A 19593-nucleotide genomic window follows, 5' to 3' on the forward strand; every position below is an offset into this window, starting at 1 on the left:
AATAGAGAAACATGACTTTTAACACTAAATAATTCAGATTAGTGTGTGCTATTATTTGACATATGAAAAATAAAGTTACTTTAAACCAGAGGTGGTATTTTGTGTGGCACACAAACTCAATTTAAATTGAAAAAAAAATTTTTTTTTCAATTTTTCATATAAAGAACCTACTTAAAATCAAAACAATACAGAAATCACATTAGTGTTTGTATCCTTGTAAGTTTTCTCCTTATTAGCTGTATTTGTAAAATTGTTTCATTTAAAAAAAGAGTAATTAAATGTAATTTTCTGTTTATTATTTTCTTGCTCATTTAAATGTATAAAAATGATGAGCAAAAAATTTTGATTGGTTACATATTAGCCATTGTTTAAATTTCACTAGAAACAATTCAATTTTTCAAGATTTTAAAGATAACATCTGTGATATTTGCTAACTTATAGCTTAATTTGATCAAGAAAAAAAAGTTACTGTACGTGTAATAATTCAATGAACAACATTAACACGGTAGCACTTATTGATTTGACGTAGAGTTTATATAAATAATTGCCACGTTCAAGATTTTTTTTCACTGAAAGTGGTGCACAAGAGGCTCAGTTTTGACCACCCCTGCTTTAAACAATTAAACTTCCTGAAGAAAAATAAAATAAATGCATTTTAAAAAAATTTGATGAAGTAACATATATCTTGTTTTCTTGTTTGATGGAGGAAATTGAAGATATTGCTTTTATTTAAGAAAGAGAAAAAATATTTCCATTACGAAATTTAATTTTTTGAAGAAAATGAAATCTCTGTTACAAATTTCATTCATATAATGTCAAGCTCTGCATGTTTTTAGAATGCCATGAATAAGTAGTATATTTGCGAGGTAAATATATCTTAACTTAATATTTAGCTGCTAGAGACCAGTGTCTTTTGAAAACTTAATTGAATTTTATATTTTAAACTTTAAAATAACTCTCCAGAAAAAGGATCAGACAACTGAATATTATTATATGACAATTTTGCCATCATCATTCAACTTGTGATAATAGGAAAAGCTCATTTCGATTTAATAAAACAAATTTTTATTTTCGAACAACAAACGTTATCAAGATGAGAGAAAACGACAACAATGTTTGGAAATCTAAAGTAAAACATAATAATAAGAAGACTATAGCGATGTAGCCGAAGTTCGCACGGACCGAGTGAAGTTACTTCCGCTTAACTAGCTGTTTGTTTATTTAGAAAACGAGGTGAATACAAGTCGGTTAGGAAAACGAAACTAAACATATTTTTTATTTGACCAGTAAAAGAGGGGTTCAAATTTAATTACTCAATGCAATCTTTTTTTCCCCTTCTTTTAATAGATTTTTTTTTAAAAAAATAGCAACGAAAATTGAAAACAAACACTGTTAATACGGCTATAAATCTACCACCGGGACGCAAGTTATTATCCAATAGGAAAATGCCATTAACTGCCGGTCAAGTAACCCGCAGTTAAGAAACCAACGGTTAAAAAATAATGGTGGAATCGCTTTGAACTCTCGGTCAAAGTTTCCAAACCGGGGGTTTCGGAACTGGGAGTTACGTGTTAGGTCAGAGTCAACGGTGAATACGCAGTAGAGTTCTACTAAGAATTTAAACGTTTTCAGGATCCGAAAAAATCTTGCCCACAGAAGACTTAAAAAGAACCGTGCACACTTGAAGTCAGTTCAATAAAGACTAACATCAAAGATGCGCAATAAAAGAAAATAATTTTGATTTAATGATAGGATTTTCTATAACACAAAAACAATTTTAATAAAGATTTTGCGTGGTGTTGGAGGTTTTCCACCAGTGCTATTTCATTTTCCCAATGTAAGGGCAAAAACTTCCCTACAAATCACATTATTGCTAAGAAGTAGAAAATAAGGTTTGTGTTAACGCAATGCAAATGTTTTACGAAATTTCTCAAATGATTCGAGGGTTATGCTTTAATATACTAATTAATATGTGCGGACAATACTTTTCGAACAAAATGTTACAAAAAAGTAGGGTACGGCAATTTTAGTTACGTCGCACTAGAGCTGCAAAATGAGCTCTTGGCGACGATCTGGGAAACATCCCTGAGGATGTTCCAGAGACAGCATACATACGTCATATCCAATTTCACAGGGAGAACACATTCACACACCATCCATCTATCCGCAAAACGCAATTTTGACCTGAACCAAAGCATGATCAATTTCCGATTCAATGATAAAAGAGGTATTGATTTGTTATTATAAACTTGTAGGTCTCTGTGACCCCGACAGATTTAGCGTGACAGAAGTCACCATTTTGTGTACGGTACGTCTTCGGCTGGTGGGGATCTAATTCACAACCTCAAGGATATGGCCCAACGCCCTACCAGCCAGACTATCCAGCCCTACACAAAGGTACTCTTCTGAATAAACACAACTTTTTTCCGGACGGATTTGGATTTTCCACTCTTTTCTAAGGCAATAGTAACTGTACTTACCAATTTAAACCAATGGTAAACAATTCGGGTAGGTACTCTCTTTTAACGTCACACTAGAGCTATCGGTGACGGTCTGGGAAACATCTCTACGGATGATCCGAAGACATACTATTTCAATCCTCTGCAGAGGGGACGACTTGCGCGCAAAATCGAGCAATTTACAGTAGAGCAGCTTATCTAGAACCAATACCGCACACTTTCGGTCCCAATGCAAACTGGTACAGTCTCTCGAAAAAATAGCTAAGCACCGTGACCCTTGCAAAATAAAATTGAAAACGCAAAACGACAAAATGAAATGAATGATTCCTCAAGCCTCGATTCTCACGGCTCTGTAATGATGCAGTTTTTTGAAATGTTCTCACTGCCCTATCGTGAAGCAGTATTTTGTTTATTTGAAATGTGTGACGGCCCAACATTGGCCATGACAAAAAAGCAGTCCGCAGAAGCCATTTCAGGGAAAAATTGATTTAAATGTGTGCCCAACAGATTCGCGCCCAATGTTGACCCACAAAAAAAAAAACAGAGAGCCTCCGCAGAAGCCATTTGAAATGATTTCAATGTCCCAAGAGGTCCCCACCAGAACACCCAATGTTTGCCTCGTGTATATTTAAAAAAAAGTCTCTTTGACATAGAGTTAAATGTAGATGGCTTCTCGGCACATGGGGCAAGTCTTTTGACTGCTGGTGGGCATCCAATTGACCAGACATTGTTCGTGAAACTCATGCCGGCCTTGCGTCTGGTGAGGAATTTCCACCATCTCTTCCAAGCAAATCGGGCAGGTCTCGGGTGGGGAGTAGTACCACTGTTCAAAGGGTAACGTAAAGAGGCAATTGCGAATTTCGCCGGCTAGGCGAATCCGCAATGCATCTGTCACGAGATGCTCTTTCGAAAACCAGTCATTCACAATATTTAAAAGCCATCTCATACCAAAGCGATTAAAAGTCCTGTAAGCTGGGCTTACATGACTCAAATCAGTCTGGAGACGCAACTCTCGATCGATTAACCTCTTAAGGACACCCTTCACCCGAGTCACATCAGAGTAGTCTTCCGGATCGAGGAATCGAAGCACTGGATGCGCCTCGACCCCCAATTCCACAACCTCCGGCTCTCCCGTCGACAACACCTCCTGAGAAACAGTATGGAGTGGAAGCACCTGCTCCGGTGTCAACGGAAGAAGATTACTAATAATAAAATAGTTTGCCATCTGGAATCGACTCTATGTCAAAATATAACTTCTCCTCAGCGTGCAAGCCCTTTTATAGACAAGCAGAGGGCGCTCGAGTCGTCATGACGCCATGGAATGTTCTAGAAAACGCCACGGAGCCTGAAAATGATTACCTGATGGATATCACGTGATAAAAACTTCCGATCGACCCTTTCGAAATGCGTTTCCAAAAAGTCATGCAAAAACATCCGCCAGATGCAGTTTTACGATTTCATGCAACAAATCACCGGATGCGCTTCCAAGAAATTGTGAGACAAAACGCATTCCCCAAACACACCTTTAGGATGTCACCGGATGCATTTCCAACAAGTCGTGCGACAAAACACATTACCCCAATACACTTTCGGGATATTACGTGACAGGACATTCGTTCGAAACAACATAATCACTGGATCCAGAGCACATCACCAGGATAAGTGAAATTTTTGAAATGGTTGCGTCACGTGGACCATTTGAAAACTTTTGAAATGGCCTGACTCTCAAATCCCGGGGCAGGGGGTTTGCAAGATGAATTGGATTCCAAGGTCATTGGCCGACGGACATTCTGACGATGAGTTGGGAGTGTGTTGAGACTCGAGGCTTGGCTAGAACACTCAACAGCAAAAAAAAACTTGACCGGAAGTGGGCGTGGCCAAACGACAACAATTGCACATGACACCAAAAAGTTGCGTATCGAAAAAATCAAATTTTGTCTCCACCAAAATTTGATTCGACCCAAAATCTCCGGACGAGCGAGAAAAAAAATTTCTATTTTTAGCATTAAAAGTTCTCGAATATGCAACCGTCTTTTTCCGCGCTCCCATTCTGCGTTTTCCAAATATTCCATTTCCATAAAACCATCATTTTTCTATCAAATACAGACGGCATCATCGAGGAGCCCATACCATTCCCGCGAAATATCTAGTTACAAGCTAAAATATAAATGATTAAAAAAAATCCCAACCGCAACCTAAATTCCCAGTCCCAGGATGTCAGATCCAACTCATTGGATTCCAAAGCCAGCGCAATGGATTTCAAGACCCCAACTCCATGGATGTCCATACATTCCAACCACTCTAACCGTGTTTAAAAACCAGATATTTTCAACAAAATGTCGTGCGATTCCAGAGCCCGTATCCATGTTTCAAAACCACACTTTTCCAATAGCCCATGGATCCAGAGTACCGGGGTTTTCCAGAGGCCATGCGATGCCATTCCAAACGAGATTCGACGCCCCACACCTTTTCAAACGGCATCACCCACCAAGCGGTTTTCCAATGGATCCAGAGCACCGGGTGTTTTGAGGCCGATGAGCCAAAGCGTTCCACCTGGACAGACTGCAGTTTCACCGACGCAAACATTTGAAAACGGTTGGATTTTCAAATGAGACCCGGGAGTTTGAAAATCTGGGAGACGTGTGTTTGGGGGATCTTTTGAACACTCTGTGGACAGGGCCTGGCTCTCAAATCCCGGGGCAGAGGGTTTTCGATATCAAATGGATTCCGAGCTCATTGTCCCAAGGACATTCTGATGATGAGTTGAGAGTGTGTCGAGACTCAAGACTTGGCTCAAACACTCGACTGCAAAAAAAACTCGACAGGAAGTGGGCGTGGCCAAATGGCAGCGATTGTTTGCACATGAGCACGACAGCCAAAAAGTTGCGTCTCAAAAAAATTAAATTTCGTCTCGACCAAACTTTGACTCGACCCAAATCTCCAAACGAGTGAAAAAAAATTCTAGTTTTGTTATTAGAAGTTGATCGTATAGGCTTATACGTTTCTAGACCAAATCTATTCCTTTTCAAAAATGTCTTTTTTTACAAAAAAAAAAATATTTATGCCGCCCGTTTGGCCACGCCCACTTCCAGTCAAGTCTTTTTATTTTTTTTATTAATGCTTTACTTTAGTGAGTGTCGAGTTTTGCTGGATTCAGTTTGAAATTGTTTTTCAAAACTCGAGAATGAGTTTGATAACTTTGAAAAAGAGATTCAGTTCTTCTTACAAGTACTGGAAGAATAGGGATATCGAATGTCCGCTTTGCTCTGATAAAGTGACGTTGGAAGAGTATATAAAGACTCATTCAATATCCAAACATGGTCTCAATGGAAAAACCGATTGCATTTCTCGTGGAAAACACACATTTTGCGCGAGTCTCGAAGCAAACAACATCCACATTGAAAAATGCTTTACCCTTCTCAAAAAAAAGAATCGAAAAAACAAAAAAGTTTGCTTTATCCAAACTGACGACACTACAATGGCTGAAACCAGTGCTGCCTCTGAAATCGATGATCCCGAAAGCTCCACTCCCTGATTATGTGACTGTATTCCATTTGATCGCTCATTACTTTATCGTCGACTCAACCACCGAAACATGGAGGAGGATTCGCAACAGGCTGGATTTTATGAAGACTACCCAGGTGACTTTCAAGAGTTGACAGACACGGGATCGTTTGCCGCGTTTGATAAAGAGAGCAATTTGGGTCGTGAGCCCTTGGCCCTGCTTCGAATGTTTTTTTCCAGCGCTTGGACGCTCTATCATGTTTTTATTCGATCGTATGCCTTTTCTAGTTTCAAGACCAACATGTCTGCGGTCTTGGAGGTCAGTTCACTGGTCGTGTTGTCCTTTTGGTGTATGTGCGACGGTTGCTCGACCGTCCAGCCCCAGGCCATGGCGTGTCATAAACTCCCTCGCCGCTTGATTGTGGGTGTGCGGAATTGAGCCGCCTGCTTCAAAGCGTGGAAACGCATCAACGTGACTTTCGAATCCGAGCGCCAGAAAGAGATCAAGACAGCCATGCATTTGGCCAATACCATTCACTACGTATCGTGCGAAAAATCTCAATGTTCCGGATCCCAGCAGCCAGGCGTGTGGCGAAAAGGACACTTTTGCATCAATCGCCCGTTGCACAAGCATGCCGTCGCTTCCATGGTCCTGTTGTGGCCGACGGGCTCCATGGAATACATCCAGCAAAAGCTTCGCGATCATGTTTTCATGGATTGAAAAACGGAAACCTTCTGGTCATCCGGTGCGAAAAAATAGCGAGTTCGCGTGCTCGACGCCTTGCCGAAGCTTCGAGATTGTCCCGCTTCTTTGCGATGGGATTAAGAACTGCATCCCGCTGGAGAACACAAACTGCACTGGACTGAGAGTGATATCATGTGCGTCCGATTCACGCAGACAAGCTTCGAGAATCGCGTCGCGGCGATGGCACATCAGATTGAATTAGGCAATTCTTGGCGTCAACGCATGAAAGACGTCTACTACACGCTCAATAAACAGCAAGTCTTTCAAATGCATATTTTAGAGCGCGTGCTCCAGAAACAAGGCGCAGAGATGGATAAGCTCTATGCAACTATCGACGCACTGAAACGAGAAAATGAAACGCTGAAGCGTAAAATTGCAGAGATGGAGCAGAGGCCCTCCACCACCAACCATTTCAGTAGCGGTGACATTCATGTGGCCTCGGGTTCCACGGTCGTCGTGCAATCTCAGCAGGAGCGTGTCCAATCGTCTGGATGGCAATCAGAGATTGGGGACTCTGAGAATTGATTTTTAAAAAAAAGGATGTCGATTTATAAAAAATGATATTTTTTTTTACAAAAAATTATGTCATTTTATGATATCATTAGAATACAGATGGAGAGGGTACACATTTCCAGAGGGCGGGGGTTCTCTTAGAGTTGGGTTGGAATGTTTTGAACGGGATTGTTTTTTTATATACAAAAATTTTTAAAAAAAGTAAAAATACTTGACAGGAAGTGTGTGTGGCCAAAAGGGCATAAATTTTATTTTTGCAAAAAGTGACATTTTTGGAAAGGGATAAATTTGGTCTAGAAACGTATAAGCCTATACCATCAACTTTTAATAACTAGAATTTTTTTTTCCACTCGTCTGGAGATTTGGGTCGAGTCAAATTTTGGTCGAGACAAAATTTTATTTTTTTGAGACGCAACTTTTTGGCTGTCGTTCTCATGTGCAAAGAGATCGTTGTCATTTGGCCACACCCACTTCCTGTCAAGTTTTTTTTGCAGTTGAGTGTTTGACCCAAGCCTTGAGTCTCGACACACTCTCAACTCATCATCAGAATGTCCTTGGGACAATGAGCTCGGAATCCAATTGATATCGCAAACCCCCATCCCCGGGATTTGAGAGCCAGGCACTGTCCACAGAGTGTTCAAAGAATCCCTCAAACACACGTCTCCCAGATTTCAAGACCCCCGGGTCCTATTTGAAAACCCAACAGTCTTCAAATGCTTGAGTCGGTGAAACTGCAGCCTGTCCAGCTGGAACGCTTTGGCTCATCGGCCTCAAAACACCCGGTACTCTGGATCCATTGGAAAACCGCTTGGTGGGTGATGCCGTTTGAAAAGGTGTGGGGCGTCGAATCCCGTTTTGAATGGCATCGCATGGCCTCTGGAAAACCCCGGTGCTTTGGATCCATGGGCCATTGGAAAAGTGTGGTTTTGAAACATGGATACGGGCTCTGGAATCGCGTGACATTTTGTTGAAAATATCTGGATTTGAAACACGGTGAGAGTGGTTGGAATGCATGGACATCCATGGAGTTGGGGTCTTGAAATCCATTGCGCTGGCTTTGGAATCCAATGAGTTGGATCTGACATCCTGGGAATTTAGGTTGCGGTTGGGATTTTTTTTAATCATTTATATTTTAGCTTGTAACTAGATATTTCGCGGGAATGGTATGGGCTCCTTTATGATGCCGTCTGTATTTGATAGAAAAATGATGATTTTATGGAAATGGAATATTTGGAAAAAGCAGAAAAAGACGGTTACATATTCGAGAACTTTTAATGCCAAAAATAGAAAATTTTTTTCACTCGTCCGGAGATTTTGGGTCGAGTCAAATTTTGGTCGAGATGAAATTTGATTTTTTCGAGACGCAACTTTTTGGTGTTATGTGCAATTGTTGTCGTTTGGCCACGCCTCCTTCCGGTCAAGTTTTTTTTCATTCGTCCGGAGACTTGGGCCGAGTCAAATTTTGGAGGAGACAAAATTTGATTTTTTCGAGACGCAACTTTTTGGTGTCATGTGCAATTGTTGTCGTTTGGCCACGCCCATTTCCGGTCAAGTTTTTTTTTACTGTTGAGTGTTTGAGTCAAGCCTCGACCCACTCCCAACTCATCGCCGGAATGTCCGTCGGCCAATGACCATGGAATCCAATTCATCTTGCAAACCCCCAGGTACCCCCAACATATCCATCAGGTAATCATTTTCAGGCTCCGTGGCATTTCTAGAACATTCCATGGCGTCATGACGACTTGAGTGCTCTCTGTTTGTCTATAAAAAGGCTTGCACGTTGAGGAGAAGTTATATTTTGACATACAGTCGATTCCAGATGGCAAACTATTTTATTATTAGTAATCTTCTTCCCTTGACACCAGATCAGGTGCTTCTACTCCATACTGTTCCTCGGGAGGTGTTGTGGACGGGAGAGCCGGAGGTTGTGGAATTGGGGGTCGAGGCGCATCCAGTGCTTCGATTCCTCGATCCGGAAGACTACTCTGATGTGACTCGGGTGAAGGGTGTCCTTAAGAGGTTAATCGATCGAGAGTTGCGTCTCCAGACTGATTTGAGTCATGTAAGCCCAGCTTACAGGACTTTTAATCGCTTTGGTATGAGATGGCTTTTAAATATTGTGAATGACTGGTTTTCGAAAGAGCATCTCGTGACAGATGCATTGCGGATTCGCCTAGCCGGCGAAATTCGCAATTGCCTCTTTACGTTACCCTTTGAACAGTGGTACTACTCCCCACCCGAGACCTGCCCGATTTGCTTGGAAGAGATGGTGGAAATTCCTCACCGGACGCAAGGCCGGCATGAGTTTCACGAACAATGTCTGGTCAATTGGATGCGCACCAGCAGTCAAAAGACTTGCCCCATGTGCCGAGAAGCCATCTACATTTAACTCTATGTCAAAGAGACTTTTTTTAAAATATACACGAGGCAAACATTGGGTGTTCTGGTGGGGACCTCTTGGGCCATTGAAATCATTTCAAATGGCTTCTGCGGAGGCTCTCTGGTTTTTTTTTTTTTGTGGGTCAAAATTGGGCGCGAATCTGTTGGGCACACATTGAAATCAATTTTTCCTTGAAATGGCTTCTGCGGACTGGTTTTTTTTGTCATGGCCAATGTTGGGTCGTCACACATTTCAAATAAACAAAATACTGCTTCACGACAGGGCAGTGAGAACATTTCAAAAAACTGCATCATGGCAGAGCAGTGAGATCGAGGCTTGAGGAATCATTCACTTCATTTCATTTTGTCGGTTTGCGTTTTCAATTTTATTTTGCAAGGGTCATGGTGCTTAGCTATTTTTTCCGAGTGTCTGTAACCCTCCTACTTATTGACCACAGCCAGTGATCTTGACTTTGGTGCTTTACCGGGAACTGTGTCTTTATTATCAGTCCACTGCGGGACACTTTTAATTTGGGATTCCATTTGTTACTAACTCCAGCTCTGATGAAGTACGTTTGGATAAAACTGATGACCATATGAAAGTTTTAGAAAATGCATTATAAGTTATGATGTACATAATTCCTTTTACAGGCTGCAGCCTTTTTAAAATTTAACTTATAAATAAAAAGAAGTAAAAGTAATTAAGTTCCTTACTTTTTTATAACATCTAAGTGGTAGCGGAAAACATATTTATCACCAAAAAAATGGCGTTAAAATTTCAATTTGATCAAATAATCTAATTATGAGTCTAAATTCTAAAAATACTTTAATTTACTCATACTAGAAATAAAAAACCCATGAAAGGGCTAAGGAGAGCAGTTTTATATTATGAGTAAGCAGTCATATTTCTGAACTTGTATTTCGCCAGAACTATTCGACCACTTCAGTTCAAATTTAGGGTCACTTAAAATTGATTTAAAAACTTGTGCACCTTATAATTTTAAAAAAAAAATTTATTAAAATAAAAAATAACAAATAATTAATTTAACGTATCTCTGGAACAAATGAAATTAACTTTAAGACCCAAGCTTGCTAATGCTCTCCTGCCTAAGCTATTGATACCATATTTCCAACACGCAATACTCTACTCCCCCCTCAATAATTTGATATTCAAAAATCAAAATCCATAAATAAAAGCTATAAATACTCAGAGACTTCAAGACTTAAAAAAATATATCACTGTTACTAACAAGGAAATTTATGCTTCGAACCAATAAGATTTAGTTTTAAAACAATCGCAAGTTATTTTTATTTTGCAAACTGCACAAATTTTTGCATTACAAATTTAAAGTCATGTGTCAATTCATTAGAAAAATACATTCATACCCGTAGTTTAAATATGTGCAATAAAATGTGTTTTCGTAAACAACTTTTTTAGCTTTCTTTAAATACTAGATTTTGAGCTATGACCATTTAAATTACGTACATCAAGCTACCTCCATTTTTTAAAAAACTCATTTTATGAAATGTCAATTTTTGTCCAAAATTTAAGACAATGACGATTAAGGGAACACAGGGATTTTCTCAAAAATTTAATCCTTGTAGTGTTCCCATTTGATGAGAATTTTGCTTTAGTTATAATTCATATAAAAAAGGCAACGCTTTTTTTTATTGGTGTTTACGTAAACTTCAAGATATCGATTTTATCATTTAATGAATCAAAAACTAAAAATGATAGAAGAAAAAAAAATCGTTAAAATAGAAACTACATTAATAGTATTCATACAAGTTATGACTAAACATCAAACTACTAGTAAAAAAAAAATGTTCCGAGAATATGCGTGCGTCAATTCAACTAATTTTAATGTAAAAATGAGTAATGAAATATAGGTAAAATAACACAGATGAACTTTTGACGCATATTTCTGTATTAGATTTACATTAATCATAAGTTAAAACTAACAGTTGCGAAACTAACATCCCAGAAATATACATCCTTATGAAAATCAGAATGTTATCCTATTACATATTTATTAAGCTTGTCAAATGTCTCAAGGGAAAGCCAGAAGAAAAGCCTTATACAATTAATTTTTAATAAATAATGCAAATATAAGAACCATAAGGAAAGATTGAGTATAGAATAGAATTAAAGAAAATTCTAAAGACAAGTTTGTTTTTTTAAAAAAATCAGTTATTTAAACTGTATCTCTAACACAGAAAATAATATTTTCTTATTATTATTGTTTTGGCAAAAAAATGTCAAAAATGCTATAAAGAAAATGCTATTTAAACAAACTTGATTTAACTTTTATTTAAGAAAAAAAAATCCAGTCCTTTTCTACTTAATTGTCACCCATTTAACACTACTAAACAGGCTTGAAAAGTTTTTAATATCTTATATTTCCAAAAAAAGTCAAAATGTATTTATCTAATATTAATTGAATATATAATGCTGTTTTAATTATTTCAGGGTAAAAAGCAAATTCCAGAATGGGCCAACAAATAAACAGACATAAAGAGACCAAGAAGTGTTAATGAGTTTTGATTGTACTGAGAACATTAAAAGATTTTTCTTTTTTTCCTTTCAAATCTTTGAATTTCTTTTATTTTGTCATAGAAATTTTAAAAGTTATTGCTGTAACAGTAACAATGACATTCTGATAGTAAATGGAAATAACTTAGTAATCAAATCAATCATGCAAAATTGTTGATAGTTGCAACTGACGTAGTGACAAATGCATATTTTTCCATATATTATACATTATATTAAGAATACAGAACTATATTTTCAACCATGTTTGTAAAAAATTTCCATAACATACAATTTGTTTTACTTTTCAATTGTTTAATGATTTAAAATTGACACTTAAGACACTAACATATTATATCTTTGTGAAAACCATGTAACATTATATTACTCAAAATTGCTTTCAGAATTGAAACACAACATTATGAAAAATTATTTTATTGATTCAAAATCTACAAGCTTAAATTAAATCACAATTTATTAAAGGCAGCTATGTCCACACTTTGCACCTAGAAAAAAAAATATTTCTTTTAGTAATGATATTTATGTTAAAAAAGTACATGATTTAGTCTGGACCTTTTCAATGATATGTGCAATTTGTACTGCAATGAGAGAGGTTTAATATTAAATTGTAGAAAAGTATTCTTAAATGAAATTCACTTGTTCAAGTAAGTATAAACTTATATGTACAGTAGGGAACCGATTATCCGGAACGATCGGGACCATCGCTATTCCAGGTAACTGATTTTTGCGGTTTTCTGAATCGCAAAAAGAAGCATTTTTTCATTGTCAAACTCAACTAAAATAAAATATTTGGAAATAATCTTAAAAAGAAGAAAAAAACGATGAAGTAATACACTAATGATTATTTCCAAAATGATGGTAAGGTAAACATCTTTCAAAAAAGAAAGAAAAATCTTAAAATCTTATGAGGAAAAAAAAAAAAAAATTTAAAATAGCGGGAATATTTATCGAATTTCGTTCCGGTTTTTGGTTTTCCGATTTCCGGATAACGGGTTCTGTACTGTACTTAAAAAAGTTTTAATGGTGGAGTAAAGGTTTTAAATGGTAGAAAATTAAGCCAAAATTTAATTTTTATCATTCTTTTATTTACAGTTATTTTGTAATGATAATGGGTATTTATATGTTACTTAATCACAACGTACATTTTAAGCTAAATCTACAATTAGAATATAACACTGTAAATTTAATTTTAAAAAAACTTGATACAAAAAGATATACATATTTTACAAGGGTGATTGAAGAGTGAATAATGAAGATGTTTCAGTTAAAACATTATCTAAAATAATGAGCTAGAAATTTGTTATAGTGGTGATAAATATTTAGCAAAAACAAACTTTTATTACGTAAGTCACAACATTATTAAATGATGTTTTTCACTCATATTCCTCTAAGTATAGCAATGTTTTGTTTTCGATTCAAAGTAACTCATAAAAGCAAAATGAAAATTATAAAATATTTTTAGGTCAAAAACAGACTTCGAAATTTCACTGAAATATTGCCGGTTTCCATAAATGAAATAATTTTTAAGAAAATAGGATCAATTTTAGAAAATTCCAGCTGAACAAAATATATAAAGATTTAATTTGAAATTTTAACATTCTGAAACATTAGACTAAGACAATAGGTTTTCTGACATGAGTCAGTTTTTCAGTTTTAACAGTGGATAAAACCCTCACATCAAAATCCTTAAAAACTGCATTCATACATTTTTATTTCATAATAATCTTTAAAAAGTCAATCCAATTTTGAGTTTACGACTATCAATGTTCAACTCAGTGTTGAACCCAACCCAGAAGTCAAGGAAATGAACGCTTGAAAGAATCACAGGAAATAGATCTAAATTTGTGTGATCAGAAAACGACATAGACTTATTATGATGAATCGTCATTTTAAAAAGAGTTACCTTATATTCATAAATTGTGTCGTATTAAGCATATCAGAATTTTAAAAACTTCGGAGATGTGACTTAAAAAATGATAAATAGCTGCCAATAAACAATTGATGTTGGAAAAACAATGTGGATTAAAGATGGAGCCATTATGAGTGGGGCACATCTAAAAGAAATAACTAATATTCGAAAATTCATGTTTCATAGTAATATAGTATTAAATATATTGCAATTGGAAACACCATGGGGTAAAGCTAAAAACAGGGTTTCCACTCTTTTACAGAGTATCTGCTACATTTTAGATTTTCAAATTCATGATTTTCCATGACTAATTCCAAGAATTTTTCAAGACTTAACGAAGTTACTATTTTCTCCGATAAAAACGCAAATTTAAAAAGCATTAGAATAACATTAATTGAAATGATAGGTATAACCAAAACTGCTATACTGTCAGAGATGCCAACTTGAAAATTATGATTTCAGTAATTATCACACATAACTTTTAATGATTTTCAGTAATCCTCAGTAATATTAAAGTTTTACCTCATAATTTCAATATTAAAGATTTAATGTTTATTTTAATGGTACTATAAATTAAATATTAATGAGAATTCATTATATAATTATCTTAATAATTTATATTCCAAAACTGTTCTGTTTAAAAAAGGATAAAATTTGAGTTTAAGATTCACCTAAAAAGGTACATAAATACATACTTGTATAATAGAACACAAAATAAGAAACTGAAACTACAATAAATTTTTTTTATTTATCTGTTATATGTAAATCTAATTTAGTACTTTGCTTTACAGCTCTTGTCTCAGCATCAGAAAATTTCCTTTCAAAACACACTTTTTTGTTTGTTAATGCTCCAAAGCACGTGCCCTTCCACACTATATACATGACGATAACGTTGTGTTACTTTTTCTTTTTTGGCTTGACGTTCCATTGCATTGAGCACTAGATTACTCACATATACTGGCTTTTTTGCTCATTAAATCTTCGTTAAAAAATAGCGCGACAAAAACGATCGTTTGTTTACACAGACAGTAAGTACCGCTTATTTCTGTGCTGTTGACATGACGGATTGAAAGGGTGAGAGCTAGAAGCGCTACGTTTAAAAGGAGCATTCTCACTCCGTCCAAAAATGCATTTCGGATCGCCGTCCGACACGATTCAATGAGAATGATTCTTAAAGGGAAAAATTATAAAATAAAAATGAAACTTTTGGATGAGTTTTCCGTAATTTTGGGGGAGTAGCCCGTAATAGCGTAATGTTGTCAAAAAATCCGTAATAATTACGGTAAATCCGTAATAGTTGGCATCTCTGTACTGTGCATCTTCATATTTATAGATTTTAAATTTAAAAAACAGAGTAATGAAAGAGTTGAAACAATAAAATAGCAAAAAAAAAAAAAAAAATACAAAAGCAAATAATTTTTTTCTGCAGAATTATATTCTAAAGTTACTTTTCATGTTCATCAGAAAGGAAAGAAATACTCCTGATTTTTCTGTTCTCATTTCGGAAATAAAAAAAATTCGCCAATGACTGGTTTGCTTTAACTAGAATTTTAAATTTATAAAATTTTAAAAAATAAATAATAAAAATTCTTAAATCACAGAGAAATGATGCTTTTTCCTTCATTTTTTGAAAGAGCACCATAATTTTTAAAGAGCATAACAAAATAATTTTATATTCTAATAAAATATGCCTGAGTGGTGATTTTGTTCGGAATTCAGATATTTGAAACAGGATGAAATTGGCAGGGGGGATTCCATTTTAAAAATTAAGATTTTTTGGAGACCTAAATCCATGACTTTCCAAGATTGTTTATTTTAAAAATAGTAAAAATCATGACATTTCACGACAAATTTTGTTCAATACTGAAATTCATGACTTTTCATGACTCACCCTGCCTTTAACAAAGCAAAAATTAAGCACTTTTAAGGACTTTTTTTGAAGAAAGTTAGCACTTTTAAGAAAAAATTATGGACTTAAAAATTGTATGATTGTTTATCATCGAATACCACCAGTGACAGTGCAAATTATTTACCTTTCTAAAGAAAATCAATAAAAAAAATAGTAAAAAACATTTTTATTATAATTTAAGAACTGATATAATTGTATTAATTAACAGGGCTCGTCAAAGAAGTACCAGGTAAATTTTGCAAAGCCAGGTCAGACTTTTTATAAAACACTTTCAGACATAAAAGTTAACGTATGAAACTAACCTATATTCCATTTTTAATGATTTCATTGAAATTGAATTGTAAAACTAAGTGCAGAAATTAAGATTTGCAATTTTTTTCATGCATATTTTTTAAAAAAAAAAAAGAGTAAATAATGAAATTTGGCAAAAACATGGAAATAATTATTACAACAAGTTTTTATATTCTGCTACTAGACCAGCAAATGTGTTATATTTACTTTTATGATGAACTTTACCAAAATTATTTCTAACCAAACCAGTAATTAAGAATTTTAACTTTTACATAATGTTACTAAACATTCTGGCGAAAAACATGAACAAATTTTAAAGCAACCAAAAATTGAACAAAAATTAAAAACAGTATATTAAGTTGCAATGTTAACTGAATGAAATTATTATCTAAGGATTAAAATCTAAGGATCTTTAAGTTGAGTAGATTTATATTTTATGAAATAATCTGCTTATTCTTAAGAAATTAAAATAATTGCGTAACAATCTGAAACTTTAAAAAAACTTGGTTTTCAACAAAAACCGATGAAAAACCTAGGTGGGCTGGGATTTTTCAAACCTTGTTTCATGCAGATCTGTTTATTTTTAGTACAATCATGAATTTTAAAAAATGTTATGATTTCTATAAATTTACGTTTACTTATTACACATTGAAATATTATACAAATTCATTTAATTCTTCAAGATTTTATGAAATAGTTTTCGTTATAAATTCTAGTTCAAAATTTTTTCTGATACTTCTTTTCTTAGCGTTTTACTTAATCCCTATAAGCAGATGCATTGCCAATAGAACTGAATTTCTTGAATTCTGTCAATTTTGAAGGTTAGTGTGAGTCTTCTACTTAGGTACCTTAAAACTGCAACCCCCCAAAAAAGCACTATCTCTTCCATGTGCAGTATCCGCTATGTCCACACTATTCTTTACTTTTAGAATGCTTCACTCTCCTCATGGAGTATCATTCTAGGCAAAAGGCAGAATATATTAATGAAAGAACCAATATATTAATGACTGGACATGCTTTCTTCTCCTTACCTATAGCCTCCCTACACGCATTAATTTTTGTTTCTCTAAAATGCTTTACCCTCTAATCATTGTTTAATTCCAAGTGATATAAGGACGACATTTTGTTTTAAAAAATTGAACTGAAAAAATGCTCCAATCAACTATAGCAATGCTAAAAAATTAAGGACTTTTAAAAACCTTGTACTAAATAAAATTAAGTACTTTAAGGGCCCTTATTTTCCAAAATAAAAATTAAGCAGTTTTTAAGGACCGTGGGAACCCTGTTGTAAAACAATAAATAAACACTGATAAAAACTACTAAAATCAGACTTTTTCGAAGGCTGGGTTACAGTTCTCGTCGTCTGCAGTAACAGGTGAAATTGCGTAAAAACAGAATCCATAGTAGTTAGTCAAAAAATCAATAAATACTTACCAAGTCTTCATGTTCTTGAATAGCTTCTTGCAACCAGTCAATACTAACTTTATCATCCTCAACGATTGCAACTAATTGTAACTTCTTTATTCCATAAGCCAAAGGAACAAGTTTGCCTAAAAACCAAACAAAATTAGTAGTAAATATGTAGCATTATGATAAAGAAAACAAGGTCAGCAAAAATTTGACAGTATCAATCAAGCATAGCGGCTTTAACCTTTAACCAAGATAAAAATTTAAGTCTTATTTTTAGAGACTTTAAAAGCACTTAATAATTTTACTAATCAAACTACTTTTTATTGCAAAAACTTTTGATGCAAAATACAATCTTAATTGTTATACAAAATATAACCTTAACAGTCAAAAATAAAACCTGCTGATGGAAATAGGGGAGGAAAATATATTCTTTGTTATTAAAACTGTTTTTCAGCTAACCTCTCCACTGTACACACCAAACTAGGATTTCCATAATATCTTGTAGCTTTCTAGCATAACAAACCAATATTAATCAGTATTATAGCAGAGCAAAATGGAGTCTTTAAATTTAATAAGAATAATTATTTTTAAAAATTTTGCATGCACATGTTTGCTTAAAGTATAAGGTAGTTATAAAATATTAGTTTTTAAAGTTATTAGTTACATCTAAGCCACTGCATAAAATTTCAAGTTTAAAGATACTACCCAGAATAGTAACTATTTAGTTCTAAAATTACTAAAAAAATCCACACAAAAAAACTTTACTCACATGCTACTGATAGCAGTGCTGCTTGACACCAGTACAATGATTTGGTAAGATAATGGGGATCTGGTCATGAGAAAAGACAATTGCTTTGAGTTGCTGCTTTGCTTTGACACAGCTGTTTTGATATGGATGTTCAATCAGTGGCCGATGCAACAATCAGTTTGTTTCGCTTAGTTAATTTTGAACAACCCAAGTAAAACAGTAAGCTTATTTGAAACTTTTTATGAATATTTTTAACTTACATGAAGAAAATAAATTTGCTATTTGTGTAAACTCACAATTGGACAATACCATATTTTTTTTTTAAATTTTTTTTTATTTCTTGGTACATAGAAAAAAATTTCAAAGATCAGAAATTATTCAAGCGTTATTATTTTGCTCACTATATATTTATTATAATATTACTAATAACTGGTTTGCTAAGAATAATATTTTCATTTACAAAAGCTGATAAAAGCAGATATCTTTCAAATTAATTGCCTTTGAACTACGGGCACAGAAATCTCTAAACTACAGATACAAATTTCCCAAAGTTTAAATTTTCCTCCTTTAAATTTTAGCTCTAACAAACTGAAACCAAATTTATAATTTAAAGTATATTTTGTCAGCAAAACAATTTTAAAAAAGTAAAGAATGAAAGGGAAAAAGTTTAAACTAATGATTTTATAAACAGTTTTAGAAGTATATGATTAGGGATTAAAAGGCAGAAAAATTGCAACAAAATAAAACATATAATAAAAATAAGTAAATGCTTACCAGCACCCCACTTTAATCCTTCAGTAGATATAGACCTGACTGCTTCTTCTAATGCTTTCATATCTGTTTCATCATCCCATGGCTTTACATCTAGTACTACACTAGATTTGGCAATTAAAGCAGGCTCTGTAATGTCAATATATATGTATAATTAAAAAATTACTATACATTAAAACAATAATAATACACTCTAACTGAGTCTTTCCACAGAATTCAACTTCACAGCTTTGAAGAATTAGTTCACAAGAAGAAATATGTTACATATTACATATATGTTACATATTATTTACAACTAGAATTCAAATTGAAAATCCCACATCCTAGAATACGGTGATTGTGAGCCCAAGTCAAAAATAAAATAAAAAAAGTTTGAATTGAAAAATTAGAAAAAAATTTAAACA

The 19593-nt window shown here is 34.5% G+C and overlaps 2 protein-coding genes across 3 annotated transcripts in view; one reads left to right on the forward strand and one right to left on the reverse strand.

The window, feature by feature from the left end:
* LOC107445469 (troponin I-like) overlaps positions 1 to 12189 on the forward strand; it is a gene marked incomplete in the record, with an annotated part of 57264 nt that extends 45075 nt beyond the window's left edge. For both annotated transcript variants that reach the window (XM_071187654.1, XM_071187655.1), the window contains 1 exon segment: positions 12071 to 12189. In XM_071187654.1, the coding sequence (XP_071043755.1) occupies positions 12071 to 12106 (36 nt within the window).
* Positions 12190 to 12549: 360 nt separating this feature from the next.
* The window catches only part of LOC107445468 (probable elongation factor 1-delta), a gene marked incomplete at its 5' end in the record, with an annotated part of 71948 nt that continues 64904 nt past the window's right edge, over positions 12550 to 19593 (reverse strand). Inside the window, 3 exon segments of the mRNA XM_016059859.3 lie at positions 12550 to 12636; positions 17695 to 17810; positions 19193 to 19318. Coding sequence (XP_015915345.3) covers positions 12598 to 12636; positions 17695 to 17810; positions 19193 to 19318 — 281 coding nt within the window.

This window comes from Parasteatoda tepidariorum, chromosome X1 (genome assembly GCF_043381705.1).
Source record: "Parasteatoda tepidariorum isolate YZ-2023 chromosome X1, CAS_Ptep_4.0, whole genome shotgun sequence".
Taxonomy (NCBI): domain Eukaryota; kingdom Metazoa; phylum Arthropoda; class Arachnida; order Araneae; family Theridiidae; genus Parasteatoda; species Parasteatoda tepidariorum.